The sequence below is a fragment of the Panthera tigris genome, chromosome C1 (assembly GCF_018350195.1).
Source record: "Panthera tigris isolate Pti1 chromosome C1, P.tigris_Pti1_mat1.1, whole genome shotgun sequence".
NCBI classification, from domain to species: domain Eukaryota; kingdom Metazoa; phylum Chordata; class Mammalia; order Carnivora; family Felidae; genus Panthera; species Panthera tigris.
Genome location: NC_056667.1, coordinates 185,849,147 through 185,873,568, shown reverse-complemented (window position 1 = coordinate 185,873,568; position 24,422 = coordinate 185,849,147). Strand labels below are relative to the sequence as shown.

The following is a 24,422-nucleotide window of genomic DNA, read 5'->3' as shown; positions in this document are numbered from 1 at the left end:
ATAACTAGAACACTTGACAGGAATGATGAGCAAACAAGCACACTTTTTTGTAACATGGAAAAAGTTCTCCAACACCCAACTTATGGAATATCAGATGACAGTGTACTTGAGAAGTATGTTTTTAGAACAAAGCCCCCAAAAGGGAAATTTTGCTTATTTGAATAGATGAATATAGTGAAATAAATATAATTAGAAATTAGTGCCTTAGGCATATATGTTTTGTATTTATATATGTATACATATGTATATGTATTTATACACTTGTTCTATACATTAATACCAATTCTAAAAACATATATGGGGGTACAAGAAGCTATTTTGTAATATAGGATGTCAGTTTCAGGAATTAATACTTTAAATGTCAGGAAAGTTTGGGGTGCCTGGGTGGCTCAGTTGGTTGAGCATCCGACTTTGGCTTGGGTCATGATCTCCTGGTTCACAGGTTCAAGCTCTGTATCAGGCTTTGTGCTTACAGCTCAGAGCCTGGAGCCTGCTTTGGATTATGTGTCTCCCTCTCTGTCTGCCCCTCCCCAATTCACTCTCTCTCTCTCTCTCTCTCTCTCTCTCTTTCTGTCTCTCTCAAAAATAGATATTTAAAAATATTTTTTAAAATAAATGTCAGAAAAATTTTTATCAAGTAATAGAAAATATTTCTGAGGGGATAAACTGTATCTCACCCCTGCCTTGCTACTAGTTCTGTGACCTTAGGTAATCATTTGTCTTGCAAAAGCCTTAATTTTCCCATTTTCAAAATGAAAGCATAGAACTAGATACTAAGAATAAAGTTTTCAGAACTTTCCTTGTCATTGCCTGACATTGCCTTATTCAATCATCATAGTTTTGTAAACACTTCCCATACATTTATTTGATCTTCATACAGCACTGTATGGTTCACACTGATCCAGTCACCTCTGAAAGGTGAAGAACCTTTATAAGCAGCATCAAATCAAATATGGGATTGGAAAGAACATCTATAGCATACCTTTTTAAAAATAAGTAAATGCTTAGAGAGAAAACAGGACTTAGTTCCTTCTTGCTCACTTCTATCTTGCTCTTGGGCTTTCTCATTTTTACAATGGGAAAAATGATTTTAAGATGACTGGGTCTCCTATTTCTAAGTCTATATTCCTAAATTTATATCTGAATAGAGCTTTAAAAAATTAAGATTCCTAAATACATATTTTAAATGGTTTTGTTATACTTTAAAAACAAACAAGGAAAAAAAGACCAAAACAAAACAAAAACCAGACTCTTAAACATAGAGAACAAACTGGTGGTTACCAGGAGGGAGGTGGGTGGGGGAATGGGTGAAATAGGTAAAGGGGATTGACAGTATACTTACTGTGATGAGCACTGAATAATATATAGAATTGTTGAATCACTAAATTGTACACCTGAAACTAATATTGATGTTAATTATATTGGAATTTAAAAATACATACATAAGAAAAAATGGTTATGTTGTATTTTGCAAACTGACAATCAGTTTACTCATGCAGACCAGTCTTATCTAATTAACCCAATCTATTATAAATACTTTATATGAAGGAGGGAGCTAAGATGGTGTCATAGCAGGAGGATGCTAGGCTTGCCTAATCTCTTGAACACAGCTAGATAACTACCAAATCATTTTGGTTTTTTACATTTTTATATATTTTTTTAATGTTTTTATCTTTTGAGAGAGAGAGACAGTGTTAGTGGGGGAGGGGCAGAGAGAGAGAGAGAGAGGGAGACAAAGAATCTGAAGCAAGCTCCAGGCTCCGAGCTGTCAGCACAGAGCCCAATGTGGGTCTCGAACTCACAAGCTGTGAAATCATGACCTGAAGTCAGGCACTTAACTGACTGAGCCACCCAGGTACCCCTACATTTTTTTAAATGTTTATTTATTTTTGAAGGAGACAGACAGGGCGTGAGCTGGGGAGGTGCAGAGAGAGAGGGAGACACAGAACCTTAAGTGGGCTCTGGGCTCTGAGCTGTCAGCACAGAGCCCAATGTGGGCTTGAACCCATGGGCTGTGAGATCATGACCTAAGCCAAAGTCAGATGCTTAACTGGTTGAGCCACCCAGGCGCCCCCAAATCATTTTGAATACCCAAGAAATCCACCTGAGGACTGACAAACTAAACCGTACAACTAAAGGGACAGGAGAGGCCACACTGAGGAAGTTAGGAAGTGCAGAGATATAGTTCGGGGGAGAAACGGATCATAGGTGCTGAGGAAGGGAGGGAGCCCTGGTTGTGGAGAAAGGTGAGAGAGAGTAGAGCACCCTTCCCCATTGCCATTGGTTGGGAAAATGAGAGGGGCTGATTTTCATGACTTTGCAACCAGCAGGGCTCAAAGACTGGAGTTTTGGAGGTCAGTGGGCTTGGCTGAGATAGAGACCTGAGGGTGCTACCCTCCTACTCCTGGAGAGAAGGCAGGCAAGCAACTCCAGGGCAAATGATGTGATCTGAGGATCACCTAAGGCACATGAGGAGAGACTGGTTGCTCTACTTGGAGCACAACTGTGAGAGGTGGCATTCAGAGAGTTGCCTCTCCAAAGATAAGAGAACCAGTGGGTGCATTTTTCTCCCCCATGCCTTAGCATAGGCACAGAGACACCTGCTGAAGGCAGCAACCTGGACATAGGCTGTTGAGCCTGCTTATTCCAATTCCCATACCATTGTACTCTGGTGTGACAGCCTTCTTGGTCAAACATGCACCAGTCCCAGCACAGCAAGACCCACTCCCAGAAGACCAGCGCATGTCCCTACTGGTCCCTAAAGTTTGGAGTTTTAAAAGTTAGCAGGCTTGGCTGAGATAGAGCCCAAAGTGTACTGTGATGCTCCAGGCAGACAAGCAACACAGTGATGACAACATGAAAACAGCAATCCGAAAAACACCTGGGACATGTGAGGGGGAAATCATTCGCTCTTCTAGGAGTGCTTCCCTGAGAACAGCAAGAACGATGTTCCAACTCTAGGGACAAAGGAGCTGGCTGGTGTCATTCCCCTCTTCCCCACCTTGGCATAAACCAACTTCAGTAAACAGCACCACACCAAGACTGGCTGAATAACCTGATTACATCAAGTCACACCCCCCTGCACTCTGTTGGTACTGCTTTCCTTGGGCAAGTGTCCCTAAGGACCAGTGCGGTGGGCCCCTTCCCCAGAAGACTAGAAGAAACACTTGCATGCACCATGTCTACCAACCATACAGATCTGCTAGTCTTCTGTTATAATGGAAGTAGCATCAGGTCTCATTTAACAAGCAGATCAGAGCACACCTAGTTAAAACTCATCATACTCTGGCCAAGGTCCAAACACTACCCACTGCAGGCAAGGAGAACCTCTGCAGGTGAATGACCTGTGGGATAGAGCAGCGAAAACACAGCAGAAGAGAGCATGAAGCACACACCACAGACACTACCTGAAGCACCAGGCCCTGGACACAATATGACTTCTTCTTCATAAAGCCATTACTCTAAGGAGCAGGAACAAAACTGGATTTTCTACCACATGGAAAAATACAGAGACTTAGACAAAACGCCAAGATGGAGGAATTCATTCCAAAGAAAGAACAAGAAAGAACCAGAGATATAATTGAAACAGATATAGGTGATATCCCTGATGGAGAATTTAAAACAATTGTAAAGATACTTGTTGGGGTTGACAAAAGCATAGAAAACATCAGGAAGACTCGTGCCACAGAGATAAGAGTAATAAAACAATCAGAGGAAGCTGGTCTCGGAAGTTAGCAGCCTAGGAGGATGCTGGGCTCACCGCATCCTGCTGATCACTTAGATTCCACCTACACCTGCCTAAATAACCCAGAAAACTGCCAGAAGACTAGCAGAACAGATTCTCTGGAGCCAAGCACAGACGAGAGGTAAGAGGCCCACAGAAGAGGGTAGGAAGGGTGGAGAGCTGGTGCATGCTACACGGACTGGCAGGAGGGAGCCGGGGCAGAGGGGCAGCCCACGGGCCAAGCAGAGGCCCCAAGTCTGGCTGGCAAAAATGGAGGGGCTAGACGGAGTGTATTCAGACAGCAAGCGGGACTTAACATCTGGAAGGTTATAAGTTAACAGCTCTGCTCAGAGAGTGAGAAGGCTAGAGGACAATAGGAGGGAGAGTTGTTGAGCCCCGGACGACAGAGCTCAGCTTGGTGGGGAACAAAGCCGCTCGCCAGCACCATCTCCCTCGCCCATCCCCCAAATTCCCAAAGGGAACGAGTTCCTGCCAGGGAATTTGATTGTACCCCGCAAACACCCAAGGCTGTGTTTCTATGGATCCATCCCTCTGGCGGTGGGTCTGACTCTCTCCTGATGCCACAGGACCCCTCACGAAGCAGATTACCAAAGGTAAAACGAGCTGAGCCTGCCCCTCCCACCCCTGTGCACCTTGCCGATCCACCCTAGCTAACACACCAGATCCCCAGCACCACAAGCCTGGCAGTGTGCAAGTAGCCCACACAGGCCACGCCACCCCACAGTGAATCCCACCCCTAGGAGAGGGGAAGAGAAGGTACACACCAGTCTGACTGTGTCCCAGTGGTGGGCTGGGAGCAGACATCAGGTCTGACTGCAGCCCTGCCCACCAACGCAAGTTATTCAAGACAGCACAGGGGAAGTGCCCTGCAGTTCCACACCACTCCAGGGACTATCCAAAATGATGAAACAGAAGAATTCCCCTCAAAATAATCTCCAGGAAATAACAACAGCTAATGAACTGATCAAAAAGGATTTAAACAATATAACAGACAGTGAATTTAGAATATTAGTCATAAAATTAATCGATGGGCTTGAAAACAGTATAGAGAACAGTAGAGAATCTATTGCTACAGAGATCAAGGGACTAAGGAACAGCCAGGAGGACCTAAGAAATGCTATAAATGAACTGCAAAATAAAATGGAGACAACCACAGCTCGGATTGAAGATGCAGAGGAGAGAATAGGTGAACTAGAAGATAAAATTATGGAAAAAGAGGAAGCTGAGAAAAAGAGAGACAAAAAATCCAGGAGTATGAGGGGAAAATTAGAGAACTAAGTGATGCACTAAAGAGAAATAATCTACGCATACTTGGTATTCCAGAGGAGGAAGAGAGAGGGAAAGGTGCTGAAGGTGTACTTGAAGAAATCATAGCTGAGAACTTCCCTGATCTGGGGAAGGAAAAAGGCATTGAAAGCCAAGAGGCACAGAGAACCCCCTTCAGACATAACTTGAATCGATCTTCTGCACGACATATCATAGTGAAACTGGCAAAATACAAGGATAAAGAGAAAATTCTGAAAGCAGCTAGGGATAAACGTGCTCTAACATATAAAGGGAGACCGATAAGACTCGTGACGGATCTCTCTACTGAAACTTGGCAGGCCAGAAAGGGATGGCAGGATATCTTCAATGTGATGAACAGAAAAAAATATGCAGCTGAGAATCCTTTATCCAGCAAATCTGTCATTTAGAATAGAAGGAGAGCTAAAGGTCTTCCCAAACAAACAAAAACTGAAGGAATTCATCACCACTAAACCAGCCCTAAAAGAGTCCTAAGGGGGATCCTGTGAGACGAAGTACCAGAGACATCGCTACAAGCATGAAACCTACAGACATCAAAATGACTCTAAACCCATATCTTTCTATAATAACACTGAATGTAAATGGACTAAATGCGCCAACCAAAAGACATAGGGTATCAGAATGGATAAAAAAACAAGACCCATCTATTTGCTGTCTGCAAGAGACTCATTTTAGGCCAGAGGACACTTTCAGATTGAAAGTGAGGGGATGGAGAACTATGTATCATGCTACTGGAAGTCAAAAGAAAGCTGGAATAGCCATACTTATATCAGACAAACTAGACTTTAAATTAAAGGCTGTAACAAGAGATGAAGAAGGGCATTATATAATAATTACAGGGTCTATCCATTAGGAAGAGCTAACAATTATAAATGTCTATGCGCCGAATATGGGAGCCCCCAAATACATAAAACAATTACAAACATAAGCAACCTTATTGATAAGAATGTGGTCATTGCAGGGGACTTTAACACCCCAGTTACAGAAATGGATAGATCATCTAGACACACAGTCAATAAAGAAACAAGGGCCCTGAATGATATATTGGATCAGATGGGCTTGACAGATATATTTAGAACTCTGCATCCCAAAACAACAGAATATACTTTCTTCTCGAATGCAAATGGAACATTCTCCAAGATAGATCACATACTGGGTCACAAAACAACCCTTCATAAGTATACAAGAATTGAGATCATACCATGCATACTTTCAGACCACAATGCTATGAAGCTTGAAATCAACCACAGGAAAAAGTCTGGAAAACCTCCAAAAGCATGAGGTTAAAGAACACCCTACTAGGAATGAATGGGTCAACCAGGCAATTAGAGAAGAAATTAAAAAATATATGCAAACAAACGAAAATGAAAATACAACAATCCAAACGCTTTGGGATGCAGCGAAGGCAGTCCTGAGAGGAAAATACATTGCAATCCAGGCCTATCTCAAGAAACAAGAAAAATCCCAAATATAATATCTAACATCACCTAAAGGAAATAGAAGCAGAACAGCAAAGACAGCCCAAACCCAGCAGAAGAAGACAAATAATAAAGATCAGAGCAGAAATAAACAATACAGAATCTAAAAGAACTGTAGAGCAGATCAATGAAACCAAGAGTTGGTTTTTTGAAAAAATAAACAAAATTGATAAATCTCTAGCCAGGCTTCTCAAAAAGAAAAGGGAAATGACCCAAATAGACAAAATCATGAATGAAAATGGAATTATTACAACCAGTTCCTCAGAAATACAAGCAATTATCAGGGAATACTATGAAAAATTATATGCCAACAAACGACAACCTGGAAAAAATGGACAAATTCCTAAATACCCACACTCTTCCAAAACTCAATCAGGAGGAAATAGAAAGCTTGAACAGACCCATAACCAGTGAAGAAATTGAATCGGTTATCAAAAATCTCCCAACAAATAAGAGCCTAGGACCAGATGGCTTTCCAGGGGAGTTCTACCAGACGTTTAAAGCAGATATAATACCTATCCTTCTCAAGCTGTTCCAAAAAATAGAAAGGGAAGGAAAACTTTCAGACTCATTCTATGAAGCCAGTATTACTTTGATTCCTAAACCAGACGGAGACCCAGTAAAAAAAGAGAACTACAGGCCAATATCCCTGATGAATATGGATGCAAAAATTCTCAATAAGATACTAGCAAATCAATTCAACAGCATATAAAAAGAATCATTCACCATGATCAAGTGGGATTCATTCCTGGGCTGCAGGGCTGGTTCAACATTCACAAATCAATCAACGTGATACATCACATTAATAAAAGAAAAGGTAAGAACCATATGTTCCTCTCAATCCATGCAGAAAAGGTATTTGACAAAATTCAGCACCCTTTCTTAATAAAAACCCTTGAGAAAGTCGGGATAGAAGGAATACTCTTAAATATCACAAAAGCCATTTATGAAAAGCCCACAGCTAACATCATCCTCAATGGGGAAAAACTGAGAGCTTTTTCCCTGAGATCAGGAACACGACAGGGATGTCCACTCTCACCGCTGTTGTTTAACATAGTGTTGGAAGTGCTAGCATCAGCCATCAGACAACAAAAGGAAATCAAAGGCATCAAAATTGGCAAAGATGAAGTTAAGCTTTCACTTTTTGCAGATGACATGATGTTATACATGGAAAATCTGATAGACTCCACCAAAAGTCTGCTAGAACTGATACATGAATTTAGGAAAGTCGCAGGATACAAAATCAATGTACAGAAATCAGTTGAATTCTTATACACTAATAATGAAGCAACAGAAAGACAAAGAAACTGATCCCATTCACAATTGCACCAAGAAGCATAAAATACCTAGGGATAAATCTAACCAAAGATGTAAAAGATCTGTATGCTGAAAACTATAGAAAGCTTATGAAGGAAATTGAAGAAGATATAAAGAAGTGGAAAAATATTCTGTGCTCATGGGTTGGAAGAAGAAATATTGTCAAAATGTCAATACTACCCAAAGCTATCTACACATTCAATGCAATCCCAATCAAAATTGCACCAGCATTCTTTTTGAAGCTAGAACAAGCAATCCTAAAATTCATATGGAACCACAAAGGGCCCCGAATAGCCAAAGTAATTTTGAAGAAGAAGACCAAAGCAGGAGACATCACAATCCCAGACTTTAGCCTCTACTACAAAGCTGTCATCATCAAGACAGCATGGTATTGGCACAAAAACAGACACATAGACCAATGGAATAGAATAGAGACTCCAGAATTGGACCCACAAAAGTATGGCCAACTAATCTTTAACAAAGCAGGAAAGAATATCCAATGGAAAAAAGACAGTCTCTTTAACAAATGGTGCTGGGAGAACTGGACAGCAACATGCAGAAGAATGAAACTAGACCACTTTCTCACACCATTCACAAAAATAAACTGAAAATGGATAAAGGACCTGAATGTGAGACAGGAAACCATCAAAACCCTAGAGGAGAAAGCAGGAAAAGACCTCTCTGACCTCAGTCATACCAATTTCTTACTTGACATATCCCCAAAGGCAAGGGAATTAAAAGCAAAAATGAACTACTGGGACCTTATGAAGATAAAAAGCTTCTGCACAGCAAAGGAAACAATCAACAAAACTAAAAGGCAACCAACGGAATGGGAAAAGATATTTGCAAATGACATATCGGACAAAGGGCTAGTATCCAAAATCTATAAAGAGCTCACCAAACTCCACACCCAAAAAACAAATAACCCAGTGAAGAAATGGGCAGAAAACATAAATAGACACTTCTCTAAAGAAGACATCTGGATGGCCCACAGGCACATGAAAAGATGCTCAACGTCGCTCCTCATCAGGGAGATACAAACCAAAACTACACTCAGATATCACCTCATGCCAGTCATAGTGGCCAAAATGAACAAATCAGGAGACTATAGATGCTGGAGAGGATGTGGAGAAACAGGAACCCTCTTGCACTGTTGGTGGGAATGCAAACTGGTGCAGCCACTCTGGAAAACAGTGTGGAGGTTCCTCAAAAAATTAAAAATAGACCTACCCTATAACCCAGCAGTAGCACTGCTAGGAATTTACCCAAGGGATACAGGAGTACTGATGCATATGGGTGCTTGTACCCCAATGTTTATAGCAGCACTCTCAACAATAGCCAAATGATGGAAAGAGCCTAAATATCCATCAACTGATGAATGGATAAAGAAATTGTGGTTTATATACACAATGGAGTACTATGTGGCAATGAGAAAGAATGAAATATGGCCCTTTGTAGCAACATGGATGGAACTGGAGAGTGTGATGCTAAGTGAAATAAGCCATACAGAGAAAGACAGATACCATATGTTTTCACTCTTATGTGGATCATAAGAAACTTAACAGAAACCCATGGGGGAGGGGAAGAAAAAAAAAGAGGTTAGAGTGGGAGAGAGCCAAAGCATAAGAGACTGTTAAAAACTGAGAACAAACTGAGGGTTGATGAGGGGTGGGAGGGAGGGGAGGGTGGGTGATGGGTATTGATGAAGGCACCTTTTGTGATGAGCACTGGGTGTTGTATGGAAATCAATTTGACAATAAATTTCATATATTGAAAAAAAAACAGACAGAAATGAGAAATGCAGTGACTGAGATTTAAAACAGATTGGATATAATGACCACAAGGATGAAAGAAGCAGAGGAGTAAGTGATATAGAAGATAGAATAATGGGCATCTAGGGGGCGGCTCAGTCTTTTTAGCCTCCAACTCTTGACCTCAGTTCAAGTCTTGATCTCAGTGCTATAAATTCAAGCCCCACATTGGGCTCCACACTGAGCGTGAAGCCTACTTAAAAAAAAAAATGAAGATAGAATACTGGACAAAAGCTGAACAAAAGAAAGGCGAATTATGGAACATGAGAATAGACTTAGAGAATTCAATGACTCCATCAAACAAAAACATTTGTATCATAGGAGTCCCAAAGAAAGAGAGAAAAGGAGGCAAAAGGTTTATTTGAGAAAATCACTCAAAACTTCCATAATCTGGAGTAGCAAACAGACATCCAAATCCAGGAGGCAGAGAGAACTCCATCAAAATCTACAAAAACAGGCCAATACCAATACATGTTGTAGTTAAATTTGCAAAATACAGTGATAAAAAATCCTAAAATCAGCAAGAAAAAAGAAGTCCCTAACCTATAAGGGAAGACCCATAAGGCTAGCTGCAGATCTCTCCACAGTACCTTGGCAAGCTTGAAGGGAGTGGCATGGTATATTCAAAGTGCATAATGAGAAAAATATGCAGCCAAGTATATTCTGTCCAACAAGCCTATCATTCAGAATAGGAGGAGAGATAGTTTCCCAGATAACAAAAACTAAAGCGGTTCATGACCACTAAACCAGCCCTACAAGAAATATTAAAGGGGACTCTTTGAGTGGAAAGGAAGGACCAAAAGTGACAAAGACAAGAAAGAATCAGAGAAAATCTCCAGAAACAAAAACAAAACCAAGTAATAAAATGGCACTAAATACATATCTATCAGTAATTACTCTGAATGTAAATGGACTATACACTCCAATCATAAGACATAGGGTGTCAGAATGGATAAAAAAACAATAGGGCCTATCAATATGCTGCCTACCGGAGACTCATTTTAGACCTAAAGACACCTGCAGGTTGAAAATGAGGGATGAAGAAGCATTTATCATGCAAATGGATATCAAAAGAAAGCCTGAGTAGCAATAAGCTAGAGATATCAATATTCATTGATATCTATATCAAACTAGACTTTAAAACAAAGAGTGTAACAAGAGATGAAGAAGAGTACTACATCATAATAAAGGGGTCTATCCACCAAGAATATATAACAGTCACAAATGTTTATGCACCCAAAATGGGAACACCCAAATATATAAAATTCATGGGGTGCCTGGGTGGTTGAGTCGCTTAAGTGTCTGACTCTTGATTTCAGCTCAGGTTGTGAGCTTATAGTTTGTGAGATTGGGTCCCACATCAGGCTCTGCACTGACAGCATGGAGCCTGCTTGAGATTCTCTCTCTCTCTGCCTCTCTCTCTTTGTCCCTCTCCCTCTCTCTCTCTCTCAAAATAAACATTTTGTAAAAATAAACAATAAAACAATTCATAACAAACATAAAGGAGTTCATTGGTAATAATACAGTAATAGTAAGGGACTTTAATACCCCACTTACATCAATGGACAGATCATCTAAACAGAAAATCAACAAGGAAACAATGGCTTTGAATGACACACTGGACCAGAACATTCTATCCTAAAGCAGTAGAATACACATTCTTTTCAGGTGCACATGGGACATTCTCCGGAATAGATCACTTACTAGGTTGCAAATCAGGCCTCAACAAATACAACAAGATTGAGATCATACCATGCCACTTTTCTCACCACGACGCTATGAAACTTGAAGTCAACCAGAAGAAAAAATTTGAAAGACCAAAAATACATGGAGGTTAAAGAACTTGCTACTAAAGAATCAATGAATCAATGAGGAAATCAAAGAAGAAATTAAAAATAAATGGAAACAAATGAAAATGAAAACACAATGGTCCAAAACCTTTGGGATGCAGCAAATTGATCCTAAGAGGGAGCTATACAGCAATACAAATCTACCTCAAGAAGCAAGAAAAATCTCAAATAAACAACCTAACCTTTCACCTAAAGGAGCGAGAAAAAGAACAATAAATGAAGCCTAAACCCAGCAGAAGGAAGGAAATGATAAAGATTGGGGTAGAAATAAATGATATAAAAAATAAAAACAAAACAATAGATCAATGAAACCAGGAGCTGGTTCATTGAAAAAATTAATAAAACTGATAAACCCCTGGCTGGACTCATCAAAGAGAAAAAAGAAAGGACCCAAATAAAATCAGAAAGGAGAGAGGAGAAATAACAACCAACAACACAGAAATACAATTATAAAAGTATGTAATGGAAGTGTATATGCCAACAAATTGGACAATCTAGAAGAAATGGATACATTCCTAGAAACATATAAACTACCAAAACTGAAACAGGAAGAAATAGAAAACTTGAACAGATCAATAACCAGCAATGAAGTTGAATCAGTAATCAAAAATCTCCCAACAAACAAAAGTTCAGGGATAGATGTCTTCACAGGCAAATTCTACTAAACATTTAAAGAGTTAATACCCGGGGTGCCTGGGTGGCTCAGTCGGTTAAACGTCTGACTTCAGCTCAGGTCACGATCTCGCGGTCCGTGAGTTCGAGCCCCGCGTCGGGCTCTGGGCTGATGGCTTGGAGCCTGGAGCCTGCTTCCGATTCTGTGTCTCCCTCTCTCTCTGCCCCTCCCCCGTTCATGCTCTGTCTCTCTCTGTCTCAAAAATAAATAAAATGTTAAAAAAAAAAAAAAGTTAATACCCATTCTTCTCAAACTATTCCAAGAAATAGAAAAGGAAGGAAAACTTAATTCATTCTATGAGGCCAGCAATACCCTGATACCAAATTCAGACAAAGACCCCACTAAAAAAGAGAACTACAGGCCAATATCCCTGGTGAACATGAATGTAAAAATTCTCAAGCAAGTACTAGCAAATCGGATTCAACAGTACATTAAAAGTATCATTCACCATGGTCAAGTGGGATTTATTCCCGGGTTGAAAGTGTGGCTCAATTTTCACAAATCAGGGGCACCTGGGTGGCTCAGTCAAACATCCAGCTCTTGATGTAGGCTCAGGTCATGATCTCACAATTCGTGAGTTTGAGCCCTTCATTGGGCTCTCCATTACAAGCAGTGGAGCCTGCTTGGATTCCCTCTCTCTTCCTCTCCCTGTTTACCTCCCCTGATCTCTCTGAATATCAAAATAAATAAACCTTTATTTTAAAAAAAATTTTTTTTAACGTTTTATTTATTTTTGAGACAGAGAGAGACAGAGCATGAATGGGGGAGGGGCAGAGAGAGAGGGAGACACAGAATCGGAAGCAGGCTCCAGGCTCCGAGCCATCAGCCCAGAGCCTGACGCGGGGCTCGAACTCACAGACCGCGAGATTGTGACCTGAGCCGAAGTCGGCCGCTTAACCGACTGAGCCACCCAGGCACCCCAATAAACCTTTAAAAAAATATTTGCAAATCAATCAGTGTGATACACCACATCAATAAAAAAAAGGGTAAGTACCGTACGATCCTCTTAATAGAAACAGAAAAAGCATTTGACAAAGTACAACATCCAATTCATGATAAAAACCCTCAACAAAGTTGGTTTAGAGGGAACATACCTCAACATAATAAAGGCCATGTATGAAAAGTCCACAGCTAATATCATCCTCAATGGGGAAAAACTGAGAACTTTTCTCTAAGGTCAGGAAAAAGACAGGGATGTCCATTCTGATCATGTTTTTTTTTTTTTTTTTTTTTTTTTTTTTAACAAACTGCTGGAAGTTCTAGCCTCAGCAATCAGACACCAAAAAGAAATAAAACAGCATCCAAAGTCAAATTTTCACTATTTGCAGATGACAGGATGCTTTACATAGAAAACCCAAAAACTCCCCCCAAAAGTTGCTAGAACTGATATACAAATTCACTAAAGTCACAGGATGCAACATCAGCATACAGAAATCTGTTGCATTTCTATACACCAATAATGAAATAGCAGAAAGAGAAATCAAGGAATCAATCCCATTTACAATTACACCAAAAACCATGAGATACCTAAGAATAAACCTAACCAAAGTACAGGTGTACTCTGGGGGCGCCTGGGTGGCGCAGTCGGTTGGGCGTCCGACTTCAGCCAGGTCACGATCTCGCGGTATGTGAGTTCGAGCCCCGCGTCGGGCTCTGGGCTGATGGCTCGGAGCCTGGAGCCTGTTTCCGATTCTGTGTCTCCCTCTCTCTCTGACCCTCCCCCGTTCATGCTCTGTCTCTCTCTGTCCCAAAAATAAATAAAAAACGTTGAAAAAAAAATTAAAAAAAAAAAAAGTACAGGTGTACTGTGAACTTGAAACTCTGAACTCTGTACTCTGAAAACTATAAAACACTGATGAAAGAAATTGAAGATGACACAAACAAGTGGAAAATCACTCCATGCTCCTGGATTGGAAGAGCAAATATTGTTAAAATGTCCACGCTACCCAAAGCAATCTACACATTTAATGCAATCCCTATCAAAATACCACCAACGATCTTCACAGAGCTAGAACAAACAATCCTAAAATTTGTATGGAACCACAAAAGACCCCAATAGCCAAAGCCACCTTGAAAAAGAAAAGCAAAACTGGAGACATCACAATTCCAGACTTCACGTTATATTACAAACTTGTAATCACCAGGACAGTAAGTATGGTACTGGCACAAAAACAGACACATAGATCAATGGAACAGAATAGAAAACCCAGAAATGAACCCACAACTATATGGTCAATTAGTTTTCAACAAAGCAAGAAAGAATATCCAATGGGAAAAAGATAGTCTCTTCAATGGATGGTGTTGGGAAAACTGGATAGCAACATGCAAAAGAATGAAACTGGATCACTTTTTTACCACCACACACAAAAATGAATTCTAAATGGATTAAAAACCTAAATATGAGATAGAAAACCATTAAAATCCTAGATAACAGAGGGAGTAACTTCTTTGACATCAGCTGTAGTGGCTTCTTACTAGATATGTCTCCTGAGGCAAGGGAAACAAAAGCAAAAATGAACTATTAGGACTTCATCAAAATAAAAACCTTCTGCACAGTGAAGGAAACAATCAACAAAACTGAAAGGCAACCTATGGAATGGGAGAAGATATTTGCAAATACCATATCTGATAAAAGGTTAGTATCCAAAATATATAAAGAACTTATACAACCCAACACCCCAAAACCAAATGATCCAATTAAAAATGGGTGAAAGAGAGGCACCCGAGTGGCTCCGTTGGTTAAACATCTGACTTTGGGTCAGGTCATGATCTCACCGTTCGTAGGTTCGAGCCCCATGTTGGGCTCTGTGCTGATAGCTCCGATTCTGTGTCTCCCTTTCTCTCTGTTCCTCCCCCACCTGTGCTCTCTCTCTCTCTCAAAAATAAACATTAAAAAAATGGGTAGAAGGCATAAATAAACATTTTACCAAAGAAGACATCCAGATGGCCAACAGACACATGAAAAGATGCTCAACATCACTCATCATCAGGGAAATACAAATCAAAAGTACAATGAGATACCACCTGATACCTATCAGAATGGCTAAAATGAACAATGCAAGAAACAACAGGTGTTGGCAAGGATGTATATAAAGGGGAATCCTCTTACACTGTTGGTGGGAATGAAAACTGGTGCAGCCCCTCTGGAAACCAGTATGGAGGTTCCTCAAAAAGTTGAAAATAGGACTACCCTACAGTCCAGCAATGGCACCACTATGTATTTACCCAAAGAAATAAAAAATACTGATTTGAATGGACACATGCACCACAATGTTTGTAGCGGCATTATCAACAATAACCAAACTATGGAAAGAGCCCATGTCCATACACACACACACACACACACACACACACACACACAAATGCACACACACATACACACAGAATATTACTTGATGATCAAAAAGAATGAAATCTTGCCATTTGCAACAACATGGATGGAACTAGAATGTATCATGCTAAGTGAACTGTTAGAGAAAGACCAATACCAAATGATTACAATCATATGTGGAATTTAAGGACCAAAACAGATGAAAATGTGAAGGAAAAAAAAAGGCAAACCAGGAAACAGACTCTTAACTGTAGAGAACAGGTGAGGATTACTGGAGGGGAGGTGGGTGAGAGTCTAGGTTAAATGGGTGATGGGTTAAGGAAGGCACTAATAGTGATGAGCACTGGGTGTCGTATGTAAGTAATGAATCATTAAATTTTACATTTGAAACTAATACTACCGTGTATGTTTACTAACTGGAATTTAAATAAAAACTTGAAAAAAAAAGCATAAGTTAGTTTTACTTTTATAAAAATAAATAAATGAAATGCAGTATACTTAGAGTTGATTCACTCTTGTTGAATTCCTTGATTTATTATTATTTGTAAAAAATTTAGAGGATTTGCCTAGCTCCATTACTTTGGAACTACTTTCATTGATACCTCTCACTCCCTTATATAAATGTATATATTTATGCACATTTATCTCAGCCTAGGACTACCAATAATTAAAGACTATAATTGTCCCATTCTATACTTTATAAATTATTTTAGTTTATTTCATGAGATTCCTCCTACGGTCATGAATTATTGAGGAAATATAAAATTATTAATGAAAAGTATCTAAGATGTAGATTGTTTACACAGCTTTATAGATTTGGGTATGAATAGTAAATGTATAATGGAAGATTACCCAAATGACTCCTAGAGGATATGCTAAAATGAGATTCCAAGAAGGATGAGTAAAAGCAATCTTTTAAATATCTAGTCAAACACAACTTTGAATAACGTGCATAAAATTTAACACCCACAAAAAACATTCAGAACCACGTAGAGTGCAATGATAAGGTTTTGTTTGTTCGTAATTTAGTTTTTATTTTTTGAACTAGCATTAGGAACCAGAAAAATAGAAGTACTCCATACAAATATATACTGTCATCTGACTAAAAGACATAAAAATATAGACCATTGTGACATTTAATTTTAATAACTTAATGCATGCATTTTAACAATACTATTGAAAATAGTAATTGGACTTATTAGGTGACAGACCCAAGGTTACAGTACATCAGGAGTCAGAGCAAAGGGAGTAGTAGTAACAAAAACAACAAAAGTTGCATTCTTTTTGTGCTTATTATGTTCCAGACCAGTGTTAGATGCTTTAGCCCTTAAAATCACATGCCTTATGGCAGGGGATCTTTATCTTTTGACAGATGGAGGAAATTGAGACAGAGAGAGCCAAAATAACTTGTCCAAAGTTAGATGGTTATTTACAGAGACTGTTTGAGTCCAAGCGGTCTGGTCCCAGAACCTGTGCTCTTAATTGCTATGCTGCACCATCATTAGTTAGAGACATGCCTATAGATCGTGTTTGTCAAATGCCACAAGTGCTAACTTATTTATACAATCTTTTTTTTAATTCTTTTTCAGATAGGTTAATGCAAGATAAGTTCCATGGACAAAAAAATTCAAATAAAAAGGGCAAATCAGTAAGTAGATTGATAGATCATTTAAAAATCATTAATATTTTACATTGTTTTGAATTAATTACTGATATTCTGTCATCAAGCAAGCATATGCATTATTATGAATCTGTTATAAATAAAATTTATTATATATTTATCCTATATATTTATCATATAAAAATCTATAAATTATTATAAAGCACTATAAACAACATTAACTTTAGCAGGCTACACTTCTGAATTCTTTACTTCTGCTTCCCCCCATATATCTATTGCTTAGTGGGCAACTCACAATAGCACTAGGGAAGCATAGACCACCTCTGCCCATCTGTTTTGATATAAATAGTTTTAAAGAAGCCATTCTCATCTCTTTTGTCCATTAATACTTGAAATTAATTATAATGGATTCCTCTTCTGCGTCTTGAAAATAGCAGTAAGTATTGCAGAAATGGAACAGGGGATGTGTGACTTAGAACAACTAGGCAAGAAATAAATACTGACATGGAAGGTGAGAAGAGAAATAAAATTTTGGTCTACTTCCTATTTTACATTCAGTAGGTAAGAATCATCTCTCACAAGGGGAAAGAATCAAAGTGCTTTTCCTTGTAATTTTTAATGACTAACTGACTCCTTAATCCAAGACATTGGAACCCCCTACTAATATTTTTTGTAGATAGTAGGATTTGGTATATGAATATCTTGAACTTAAAAGACCTTACAGTGAGGTAGCAGAAAGACTCATTTGGAGTAAACCATTATATATACAGTAACATAATTGTTCTAAGTGAGACAAGTTTACAAAGTACAGCAGGCATAGGCAAAGTAGCATTGACAGTTAAAGATGATTTGACAACTAGCTTCAGATTGAGCCTGACTACATATTAGCTATGGCACTTTAGGTGATTTAGCATATTACCACCAAAGCAATATCCTATCTTTTATACGATATTTGACCATAGTCTTTTCTACATTGGAGTAAGGTATTTATCTTACTTATCTTTTTATCTTCTCACACCTGGAACAGTAGTACAAAGTAGTCACCCAATAGATGTTATATTTTGTCTGCCACATAGATTTTGTCTTTTTGCTGTTATCACTAATAGTTTCTTTCTACCAACTGCTTTGTGACAGCCCCCTAAAAGTATTGGTAGTGTTAGGTAAATGACACTCTATAGTTTTTATTCCCAGATATCCTATACTCCTGATCCCCTCTAGATCACTTGCAGCCAAGGCCAAAGGCCACCTGTGGATGTGAAGAACTGCATGCCACAACTTCCCAAGACTCTAGATTGGAGGCAGTCAAGGCCCATGTGGGGACTGGTGTATTCAACTCAGCTAAAACCCTGTAATTTCTCTGTTAGAAACACAAACACATACACACAATATTTATATAATTTATATGCAAAAGCTCATCACTGTATAAAAAAAGATAAAGGATAAAGGAAAAAGAATTATCATGGCATTAGGAAGAGGCATGGTGGAGGAGAAAGAACAGCCTTCATTTATACCATTAAAGTAGGAATCAAGATGAGATTATCCTGTAAATCCTAGGGTAAGGACATCCAGATTATCTTCACAAATCTGTAATCTGGTAATACTACTGTTTAAAGTAAAAAAAAAAAAAATAGGGGTGCTTGGGTGGCTCAGTTGGTTAAGCATCCGACTTCAGCTCAGGGCATGATCTCATGGTCCATGAGTTTGAGCTTGCGTCAGGCTCTGTGCTGACAGCTTGGACCCTGGAACCTGCTTCTATTCTGTGTCTCCCTCTCTCTGCCCCTCACTCTGCTTGCACTCTGTTTCTCTCTCTCTCAAAAATAAATAAACATTAAAAAATATTCTAAAAAATAAAAAAATTAAAAATAAAGTAAAAAAAGTGTTACTATAAAAGCATTGAGAAATTAAATAGTAGTGCTAAAGGAACCTACAAACATTCAAAAGCTTTATATTAAAATGAAGAGACTTCAGTTTGGACAAGATGGAATAACCCCATTCCTCCTAGATTCTTCCCATCACAACTAAAAATATATATACCTTTAACAAACAAGCATAAGAAATCTCTGAAACAAAGAAAGAAGGAGGTAGGCTTCCTGGGGATCTGAGGACATGGTGTGAGTTTTCTAAGTTTCCTTATTTGTTCCTAATATATTCTGAACAGGACACTGCAGAAGCCTGCAACTAGAAGCTGCCAATAGGCACAGACTAAAGCTCCAAGGAAAGCCTGTTCCCTCTAACCAAGAAACCCAGAAAGGGGTAGGCTAACAGCAGTAAACTGTTTTAGCAATGCCTGCCCTACTCCAGCCAAACTCCAATGAAAAAATTACACTCCTCTCCCAGCACATGGTTTCAGTGGATACAAGTAGGAAGTTGATCTTTTATCTCATACTCCACCCTTACCCCTGGTAAACAGGTGGCACACTGTGGTTTCCCCATTAGGTGGAAGTAAGACTGAGCAGGCAGCTGTTCTGCTATCTCCACCCAGCAGAACAAGGCAATACTCCGATATCCCTTGATAGGATAGTGTTGGTGGGGCTAAGCTAGAAGCTGATCTTCTCATCCCCTGGCTTGTGAAAGTAACCAATACTCTGATTCTAGCACCAGGGCGGTATCAGTTGGGTCCAATAGCCAACTGAGCCTCCATCCACACTTAGTAGCAACAAAATTTAATAAGGCTGTGTAATGGAGTCTTGGCTAGCACTAGTTTTTCCCTTGCCCCCTATGTCAGTAGGATCCAGTAGGGAATTGAGCCTCCATCCCCACCTGACATCAATGAGGCAAAACTAAGCAGTGGGGAGACAGGCTACTTGGCACTCTGTTTCTCCTTCTCCAATCCCTGGTGTCAGGGGGCTTAGTGGAGAGATGATATTACACCCACATTGGAGGTAAACACCCACATTGGAGGTAAAATGTGGTTCAAGTGGCTGCCTCACTTTCATTGAGAAGGTGTTATCAGAGTCAGGGAGGATGCTTAATGTTCATTCTATTTGTCTTCAATAAGACAGTATGAGTCATTGCCCCACTTTTGCTGGGTGGTGTCAGGGATACCTGGTAGGAAGCTGAACATGTACATCCACCTGGCTGGCCCCATGCTACATCCCAACAGGGTGACTTCCTGCTAAAAATTTTTCTGGGGGGCACCTGGGTGGCTCAGTCAGTTAAGCATACAACTCTTGATTTCTGCTCAAGTCATGATCTCACGGTTTCATGAGTTTAAGCCCCACATCAGGCTCTGTGCTGACAGTGCAGAACTTGTTTGGGATTCTCTCTCTCCCTTTCCTTGCCCCTCCCCTGCTCGATTTCTCTCTCTCTCAAAATAAATAAACTTAAAAATACATTTTTTAAAGAATCCAGGTTCTCATAATATAAGATCCTATGTATCCAGGATATACTTGAACATCATTTTTCATACCAGGAACCAGGAAAATCACAACATAAATGAGAAAAGATAATCAAAAGATGCAAACACCAAGATGAATCATGTTAAAATAACTGACAAGGAGTTTAAGCAATCACCATAAAAATGCTTCACCAAGCAATCAGAAGTTCTCTTGAAACAAAAATTATCAGCACAGACATAGAGGTTGTAGAAAAGATCAGTGGAAAGTATAGAACTGAAAAAGGCTAACCAAAATAATAATCTCACTTAAAGGGCTTAATAGTAGATTGGAGATGACAGAGGATAGAAGCAGTGAATTTAAGAAAATACCAACAGAATTTACACAGTCTAAGCAATAGAAAGAAAACAAACTGAAAAAAATTAACAGAGTTTTAGGGACCTCTTGATCAATAGCAAAAGAGTTAACATTCATATTATTGGAGTTCCAGAAGGATTGGAGAGGGGAGAGGGACAGGGAGAGAGGGAGAAGGAGGAAAAAAGGGAGGAGGAAGTGGAGGAGGAGGGGGAGAGGAGAAGCAGAAAAAGAAATGAAAGAGCAAGAGTATTTAAAGGAGATAATGACTGAAAACTTCTCAAATTTGGTGGAAGACATAAACCTAATAGATTCAAGAAGCTGAGCAAGTCTCAAAGAGGATAAATCCTAAGAAATCTACACCAGGTCACATCATCATTGCACACTTGAAAACTAAAGAAAAAAAAAACACCTTGAAAGCAGTCATAGAGAAACAATGCATTATCTACAGGGGAATATCTATTTGAATGACAGTGATTTTCTCATCTAAAGTTATGGAGATCAGAAGGAGGTGGCACAACATTTTTTCAAGTACTGAAAGAGAAGAACAGGCAATTCTACACCTGGGAAAAATATCCTTCAGAAGTGACAGAGAAATGAATACATTCTCAGATAAAGGAAAACGAAGAGAACTTGTTGGTAGCAAACAGATCCTTAATGAATGGCTAAAGGAAAGTCTCTAGGAAGGAAGGAAGAAAAGAAAAAGAAATGAAAAAAGAAAAGAAAGAAAATAGAGAAGGCTTGGAACTTCAGAATTAAAAGAACATGAGTGGGCAAATATTACAGACTATCCTGCTTCTCATGAGTTTTAAGATGTTATGGTCAAAGCAAAGATTATAACACCATCTACTTGATGCACGTTGTAAGCAGAGGAAATAATTAAGACAATAATATTCTAAAAGTGAAGGGGCCTAAACAGGAGTAAGATTTCTATACTTCACTTGAACAGGTAAAATATCAATAGCAGTAAATTGTGATGTTATGTAAATATAATACCACGACTAATGAAACTATAAAAAGCAATATACTCAAAAACAGCATAAATAAATCAATGTGGGATTCTAAGAAATATTAATCAACTCATAAAAAAACAATAAAAAAGAGAAACAGAGGAATGAGAAATAGAGGAAACAAACAGAAAACAAATAATAATAAAATGGCAGCCTTAAGCCCAAATATGTCAGTAATTACTTCAAATATAAGTGGTCTAAATACACTATTTAAAAGAGTTGGCAGTGTGAATAAAAAATGTGACCCAACATTATGTATTGTATAGGAAATAACATAAAACTTACATATTTGTTTTTAACAAAAGCAAAAGAATGGGAAAAGATATGACATGCAAACATTAATCATAAAAAACAGCAATGGCTGTATTAATATTGGATAAACTAGATAGACATTAGAAAATTACTAGAGACAAAAAAGGATGCTATATAAAAATAAAAGTATCAGTCCACCAGGAAGACATAGTAACCCTAAAGTAACAGGGCCTAAAAATATATAAGACAAAATTTGATAAAGCTGAAAGAGGAAATAAAATCCATAGTTAATTGGGTATGTCAACAGCCCAGTCTCAGTAATTTATAATTACTAGACAGAAAAAAATCAGCTAGTAAAAGACCTGAACAAAAAAAGCCAACAAGACCTGGCACTCTGCCCAACAACAGAATACACATTGTTTTCAAGTGCTCATGCAACATTTAGATTTTATGGACCACATCATGGATCATAAAATCAACTTCAGCAAATTTAATATAATTGAAACCATATGAACTTTTATTCTCTGACCACATTGGAATATAGAGGGCTGAAGGAACTTGGGGGCTGATCAAGGAAAAAGATGACCATAAGGTGGCTTTAGCACACACATGCCTTATTTGAGTGACACTTTAATAGGTTTGAATGTGGGGGGAAGTCCCTCACAGCATGAGACCATCCAGAGGCTATAGAACAGAGGCCACCACTTCCACATAGCATGGAAATTCCTGGGTGACAGGGTTATTGGAGAGGTGGTTACATATCTAGGTCATTTCACTCAGCAGGGAGTCTCAGGGTCAGAGAAGTCTAAAGGGCAGCAGGGACTAGAGGTCTTTATATACCCAGGGTTTATCTTATCTATGGCTAGCATATGTTAGGCACAGTTTCATATGGTGTGCAAAGCAGGTGGGCTTTAAATAGCTAATTTGGGTTATTTTTATTATTTTATTATTTTTAAATGTTTATTTTGAGAGAGCACATGCAGGGGGAGGAGGAGGGAGAGAGGAGAGAGAGAATCCCAAGTAGGCTCCATGCTATCAGGGCAGAGCGTGACATGGGGCTTGATCCCATGAACCATGAGATCATGACCTGAGCTGAAATCAAGATTTAGATGCTTAACTGACTAAGTGGCCCAGGCACCCCTATTTGGGTTATTGTTAAAACCATTGGATGTACACAAGTTTTAGTTTGGCGCTGGCAGGCTTTTGAGCTAATGGGTCTCAGCCTGTTTTGAAGAGGTAAACAACCTGGAGGGTGGAAGTATGTAGAAGCCATCTTTGGGTCATTTACATAGCATGGAATCAAACTAGAAATCAACAACAGAAAGACAACAGAAAAGCCTCCAAATGCTTATAAATTAAACAACACACTTCTGTATAATCTTCAGGTAAAAGAAGTCTCAAATGGAATAAAAAATACATAGAACTGAGTACAAAAGAAAATATAACATATCAAAACTGATAAGACATAGTTAACACAGCCATTGAAAGGAATGCATAGCACTAGATGCATACACTAGAAGATGAAGACTGTCAAATAAATAATCTAAGCTCTCATCTCAAGAGCTTAGAGAAAGAAGGGCAAACTAAACCCAAAGCAAGGAGGACGAAGGAAATAATAAAGATAAGAGCAAATATTAATGAATTTGAAAACTAGAAAATAATAGAGAAAATCAGTGAAACAAATGAAGGTGGCTCTTCAAAATCAACAAAATGAATAAACCTCTAATAAGAATGGCAAAAATAAAAAGAGAAAAGATGCAAATCACCAACATCAGGAATGAAATAGAGTATATCATTGTAGAATTAAACAGATAAGAAGGAAATGCTGCCCAGAAATTTAGGCTCATATATTTGACAACTTAGAAGAAGTGGACCAAGTCCTGGAAAACCACACACTATCCATGTCAATTAAGATGAATTAATCAGCCTGAATAGTCTTACAGCCATTAAAAAAAAATTGAATTGGTAATTAAAAGCTCCTGGAAAAGAAGTGTCCAGGCACAGATGGTTTCACTGGAGGATTTTACCAAGCAGTCAAGAAAGAATTAACACTAATTTTACCCAATCTATTTCAAAAAACAGAAGACTAAAGAGTACTTCCCAACTAATTTTATGTGGCTATTACCTAAACCAGATAAAGACAAGGAAGGAAGGAAGGAAGGAAGGAAGGAAGGAAGGAAGGAAGGAAGGAAAAGAAGAAGAAAGAAAGAAAGAAAGAAAGAAAGAAAGAAAGAAAGAAAGAAAGAAAGGAAGAGGAAGGGGGAAGGAAGGAAAGGAGGAAAGGAAGGGAGGAAAGAAAGAGAAAAGGGAAGGGGGAAGGAAGGAAGGAAGAAAAAAGAA

The 24,422-nt window shown here is 38.9% G+C and overlaps 1 protein-coding gene across 7 annotated transcripts in view; it reads left to right on the top strand.

Moving 5' to 3' along the window:
* The window catches only part of C2CD6 (C2 calcium dependent domain containing 6), a 147,836-nt gene that overhangs the window by 100,445 nt on the left and 22,969 nt on the right, over positions 1-24,422 (top strand). For all 7 annotated transcript variants that reach the window (XM_042995068.1, XM_042995067.1, XM_042995070.1 and 4 more), the window contains one exon: positions 17,100-17,158. In XM_042995068.1, coding sequence (XP_042851002.1) covers positions 17,100-17,158 — 59 coding nt within the window. The remainder of the gene's footprint in view (positions 1-17,099; positions 17,159-24,422) is intronic.